Source organism: Gracilinanus agilis, chromosome 6 (genome assembly GCF_016433145.1).
Source record: "Gracilinanus agilis isolate LMUSP501 chromosome 6, AgileGrace, whole genome shotgun sequence".
Classification (NCBI taxonomy): domain Eukaryota; kingdom Metazoa; phylum Chordata; class Mammalia; order Didelphimorphia; family Didelphidae; genus Gracilinanus; species Gracilinanus agilis.
The window spans coordinates 97058577-97064911 of NC_058135.1; the positions used below are offsets into that span (position 1 = coordinate 97058577).

Here is a 6335-nt window from a genome sequence, read left to right on the forward strand (position 1 = left end):
CTTTGAAGGCAGCCCTGACACTTGGGCTCCCCATTTTATCTATGGAGGATGTGCAGTAGATATGGGACCATCTCTGTTGAAGTCTCTCCATTCCCTTTGAATCTCTGGAATATCAAAAGCACAAAAGTTCTGAGATGTCTTGGATGGCCCAGGAATCCCCTGATCTAACTTTTCATTGACTCTTTCTCTCCAGGCTTAAGAACATGGAGGCCAAAGAATTGATTGAAAACTTCAAGGCGGAACTCACTTGCTCCATCTGTCTGGGCTACTTCACAGACCCAGTGACTACCAGATGTGGGCATAATTTTTGCAAGGACTGTCTCCTCCAGTGCTATGAACAAGATGATGCTACATTAACTTGTCCAGAGTGCAGAGGTGTCATTAGATACAGTGACATTGTGCTCAGCAAGAACCTGCAGAATTTGTCTATCACTGGCAAAATACTCAGAGAGAATTTACTGAGCCCAGCACTTCTGACCACCTGTGATCAACATGGAGAAAAAGAGAAGCTCTTCTGTGAGCAAGACCAAAAACTGATTTGTGAGTCCTGCTTATTAACAGAAGAGCACAAGGATCACCAAGTCCTTCCCTTGCAAATGGCTGCTGACAAGTACAAGGTAAGATTATACCAAGCCCTGCAGTCAAATGGCTTCTGGTCACTGGCATTGTGGACCCACAGTTTAACCTACAGGGCACAAGGATTATCTGGGGTCCTCACCTCTATGACTTCACTGACACTTACACAACCTATATATTTTCAATGGTCTTTGCAGATCCTTTTTGGTCTCATTGTTCTCATTTTTAAAAGGTAGTAATAATAAGAGCCCTTGATTTTTACGGTTATTGTAAAGTTCCAATGGAAAACAGACATATAGAACTTTGATAGTCTCACAGGGTCATATGAATGCTAATTGTAAAGCATGTGGGCCTCTTGGGTCCAAAACAGGTTTAACCAATACTTTTTTTGTCTTGCAGAAGAAACTTCAAGAGACACGAAATATGTTACAGAGAAAGAAGGAGGAATTTAAAGAGACAATGAAAAAAATGAGAAAAACAGAGGCATATTTTAAGGTCAGTATCTGCTTCATTTCTTGGTAAATGATAAGGTAAATTGTCCCTTGAAGGTCCCTCTCAGAAGTAAGAGTTGATGATGAAAACAGCAGGGAAAGGGAAAAAAAGATCCTTTTTGCAAAGGATTAGATTCATATTATTGATCAAAGAATGAAATATATTTACACTCTTTTTGGAAAATAATTTCATGCCTGATGCTAGTAGAACTTTCTTAATATACATTTATAAACTTTATTAAATTATATGTATGAAGAAACACTATCTACAAAGGAATTGGTATTTTGAGGAAGAAAATTATCTCTGTTGTATTTTTGAGGACATTTCCTTTATACATTATCATTCTCTCTGTGATTTCCATCATTAACTACTTTTTTCAGAAAAAGACCTTCAAGAGACAGTATATCTCATAAGCCCTGAAATAGAAGATTTGGGCCCAGCAGCCAGAAAACCTATGTCTGGTTTCAGAGTCCATGAATCTTCTTAGATGGCAAAAATATATTTAATAAGGACCACAAATGTTTAGCATGTACCCTATTCTGTTATAAGCTTTTCACTTCTTTCCTTTGTTCTACTTTTTCTTGGGACAGGAGGATACAAAATTTTATAAAGCATTAATCAGATATGAATACAATAAAATGCATGAGTTCTTATATAATGAAGAAAATCAACACCTGCAAAAACTGGACCAAGAAATAGAAGACAAAGTGGCAAAAGTCGAGCAGAATAAGGCCTATCTGTCCCAACAAATTCAACATCTGCAACGAAAGATATTAGACCTAGAAGAAAACATGGACAAGACACCCTTGGAAATGCTCCAGGTGAGTGTGTGAAAGAGATGTATACTATTGCTTTAGAAATGAGGAGCAGAAGCTTCATGCCCTCTCCAAAGACCAGGAAGAGAAAGGTTTCAGAGCTATTTGCAAGAATGGACCAGTTTAGACTTTTCATTTGATTCTTGAAGTGTACTTGCTTTTTGATGAGCAGGGCTGGGTAGCAGTAATACATAGCACGGAGATTTTCAAACGCTATATATTTCTATACCTACTTCATGTTCAGTTGAATATATATTTGTGTAATCATATGAACATGCTTGAATCTACCGATTCCCCCAGAGTGATGACATACCTCATTCCTTGGTGAAAAGTGGAAGAGATTCATTATCCCTTGAAGGCTCTTTTCAGAAGGAATAGTTAATGATTCTATAAAATGAGGATGTGCCTCTTCAGTCTCAGAACCCACATTTCCCAGCCACACTAACCATTAAAAAGCTTGACAACCAGTCTCCCAGACCTGCAAATGTTTTCCAACTTCCTCATTTGCCATTCCCTCCTTCAGAGTAAGCAAAAGTTCCACTCTGATAGATGTGTTTTCTGTGTAATGGAAGGAGAGAAGGGCAAAATATCATTCCTCTCACAATAGAGTCATTTCTCCATCTTCAGGAGGGGACCAGAGGTATGAGACCAATCAAAGAGCAACCAGAGATCACTCTTCACCCATTCTGCACAAACTTGAATTGTGCGCACATGTTAATGTCCCTGGAAATGGGCTCTAAAGGAGTGACAGAACTATGAGGAGGTGTAACTGGGTTCTCTGAGAAAGCTAATATTAAAGAAGCAGACTAAGGAGCAAAACACTAAATCTGTCTCTTTATTTTCTTCCCTTAGGATATGAAAGACATCCTGAAAAGGTAAGGTTCCATTCTTTGGTCTACTAAGTCAGAAAAACAGAATCTGTGAAGGAGTCTGGATCTTTGAAGGGGGTAATTAGTGTCCAATCTGCTGGAATATAATAAAGTATTTGATGCAGGGAATATTTTGGAGATCTTTGTAGAACAAATATAACTGAGTGTATCATGTTTTTTCAGAAATGAGGAGCTGCTATTTCAAGAACCAGAGATTATTTACCTTACTTATACAACTTACCCAATGACTGCTTTAACAGAAATTCTCAAGAGCTATACAGGTAAGTCATGTATGCCTTTCTCAGTTGACATTCAGGCAACTCCTAGGAGCTCCCATATTGTTTACAATGCATTTCCTAAGTGTCTGCTATTAGCCAGCCCAAATGACCCCTTCTGCTACACCATAAAGATCATTCCTACCCTCCCGTGACTCCTAAAGAAGTGCTTTCCCGGTTTCCCCTTTGTTATCTCAACAGGCATGGGTGACCCTTCTTATTTCATTTATTAGTTCAGTTATTTCCCATTGATTCTTGATAATGTGCATTTGGGGTGACTTTTCAACTTCATAATGGTGAAGAGTATTTTGGAAACCTGTGGTGCTTATTCTTTACTATGAGAATTCTTCAGTGCACAGACTCTCTTCCACTGATTTCATTTTCCTGTTAGGTAGCTTGTGAACCTTTCTGGAAAGGAACCAACTTTTGGTTCTTAAGCTTTCTCTGATGCTTTATTTCAAGTCCTCAGACTGTTCAGGAAAGCGAGGCTTAGTCAAAATTTCACATGCTTGAGTTTTCTCTGCAGACTCAGTGAGAAAACAAATGTGTAGGAAAAGGAGCCAGTATAGAGGAATATTCCTAAGAAGCAGCATTGTTGACTCTGAGAATCATAGGAAAAAAGGTTCCTTGATAGAGAGGATTGTATAAAAAACAACAACTAACTTCAGTCAAGGAAGAAGATTCCAACTTCCTCTGAGGCTGAATAGATATGAGATTACAGGGGAGGAATAGGAAATATTTCACTGTATATTCATATGGAGTAATTCAATGACTTGTCTTCAACACTAAATGGTCAGGTAACATGTTTCTCACAAGTATTTCAGTGAGAAGTTTCCTATTGCTTCCCTATTGGTCAGGCTGTGGCTGAGTCTTGTTCCAGTCCCATATGCTCCATCGCCCTCCAGCAATACTCCATCTCTCAACATGGCAAAGTAATGGAATTTCTATAATATGTTCCTAAATGTGTTTTGTGTATCTAATTTGTTCCTGTTCCATTCCCTCCTTCCTGGGAATTGATGATGAACCTTGGATCTTACTCAGATGTCATCAGGTCATTCTAATGTCCAAAGTCCACACAATGAAGTCTAAACATTGTAACCAAGTCTTGCTACCCAGATGCCTTCTTTCCTTGTCAGCATTCTCTATCTACTTGCTTCCAACTCCATTTCAGGGATTTTCAAGTAATCATCCAGTTCTTCATTGACTCCCTGCCTCCTTTTCTCCCTTCCTCTGTCTCATACTCTCTCACTTTCTTCGTTTCCTTCCATATCTACCTCCCTCCTAGAAATGTTCTTTCTTTCCTCTCTCCTACCATCCAAATTTTGTAACTTTTTAATGCGTTTAGTGCACTATCTTGATTAGGTATCTATGTAGGTCTCAAGTAACTTCCAATAAGCTCTTTGAGGACAGGGATCTCTGGAAGAATTAACAAGAGTGAATCCTTCCTTTAGCTGGTCTTTGTAAGAAGTGGTTTGTACAAAAATGTCCTTTTCACCAAGGACCCAATGCTTACAATTCCACCTGTGTTAGTCCATACTGTCAACGATCATCCCAATACAATAACTCCTTCACAGATACTACATATCTTCCAAGGAATGACTTTCTACTCAAACATAGTAATTGCTTAATTAAAAAGCCATTCTCCGATATTTAATGAATACATTAAAACATGGATAATTGGTTTTTAAATGAAAGACTCCTAATAGTTACTTCATTATGTTCCACCTTCATTTTAAATATTAGGAAAGCAAGGTATTGGAAAACTAAAGTACTATCCTACTTAAATTTCAGAGGCAAAGGAAAGATAGTCCTCTCAAGAGTTTTTATATAATTCCAAATGGATTTGAAATAGTGTTTCAAAGTTTGATATTGTTCAGAATTAGGTATTTTTTTTTTGTTTTGCTTTTAAACTCCAACATCTGGCATCCAAGACTAATTATTTTATTTCTTTTTCTATAGCGGATATCACACCGGATCCTGAAACAGGCAGTCTTCATTTTATTATGCCTGAACATTTTAAGAGTTTGAAGTATGGACTTGACCCACAAGACCAGTCTGATAAAGAAGAAAGACTTGAATATTTTGTTACTATGTTGGGGACTCAGACCTTTACCAGTGGAACACACTACTGGGAAGTAGATGTGGAAGGTCAGACAGAGTGGATACTTGGAATCTGTAGAGATTCAGTCAGCAAAAATGGGACTCACTCCATATTATCTGCTGATGTAACAGCCATAATAGGCTTAAAAGTTGAAAATCAAATACTTTTCTGGAGTCCAAAAGATTGCTTTTATTCCACACCTTCACATAAGGTGGGCATTTTCCTTAACTATGATGAAGGCAACATTACTTTTTATGATGTTAAAGAAAAAATTATTCTCATTAGTTTCCCAAATTTAACTTTTGGAGGGCCTGTTCGCCCGTTCTTCTCTGCTTCTCTTTTTAATAAAGGAAGTACATTGTAAAGACTCATTACCTACCCCAGCAACAGTCAGAAGACATGCTAATTACTATTAGAGAATTTGAATGAGAAGTAAATGAAATGACAATGAACATGTTTTTCTATTAATTTGAACTTGTTGAAATGATTTTGAGAACCAATATAAATAAAGTCTATTTTGTTTATATTTGGTATCAACACTAGTGTGTTTCACTTCATCAGCATCAAAATGGTTCCTTGCTCTCTTCCTTATCACCCTCCTGCTTCTCCAATCTTTGCCACTTTATTTACTCCTCCTACTTTTCTCTGCATTTCTTCTTGCCACCTAACTTTCTACTTCCTCTTTCTCCTTCCTTTTTATCTTTCCATTCCTCTTCCCAACTTCTGCCCCCATTACTCCTGCTTCTACCCTGAAGTTATTAAGCAAAGTCAAACACCCCAAAAATCTGATCTCAGAATCCCCCTTCTCCTTCAGGATAAAAACAGAATACAATTAACTTTTTCTCAGACAAACACAGGTTGAGACAGGGAGAGGCATGGGCTACCCAGCCAGAGGGGAAATCCAGCCTCCTTTTTTTCCAAGGCCAGAAATATGTATTCAGTAAAGCATTAGTGAGCCTCTAATTATGTTCCTCCTGTCCACTGTCCAACTTTGGAAGACAATACCTGCAGATGTAAACACAGATTCCTGATGGACAACAAAATAGTCCCGAGTTCTTCAGAAGGAAGGGTCTAATGGAGCATTGACCCAATTAAATTCTAACTCTGTGTCAATGGGCAGCCAGACAAAGCTAAATGAAAATCATGCAGACTTTGAAAGGAATTTCACTAAATCAGAGAAGATATTTACAAAGACACCCCTTTTAGT

General features: G+C 37.9%; 1 protein-coding gene across 1 annotated transcript; it reads left to right on the forward strand.

The window, feature by feature from the left end:
- Positions 1–203: 203 nt before the first annotated feature.
- LOC123251395 (probable E3 ubiquitin-protein ligase TRIML1) lies at positions 204–5492 on the forward strand. The gene is made up of 6 exons (XM_044680645.1): positions 204–617; positions 976–1071; positions 1659–1889; positions 2736–2758; positions 2936–3033; positions 4987–5492. Exons 1-6 carry the CDS (start codon positions 204–206, stop codon positions 5490–5492), a joined length of 1368 nt encoding a protein of 455 aa, XP_044536580.1.
- The last annotated feature ends 843 nt before the right edge of the window (positions 5493–6335 follow it).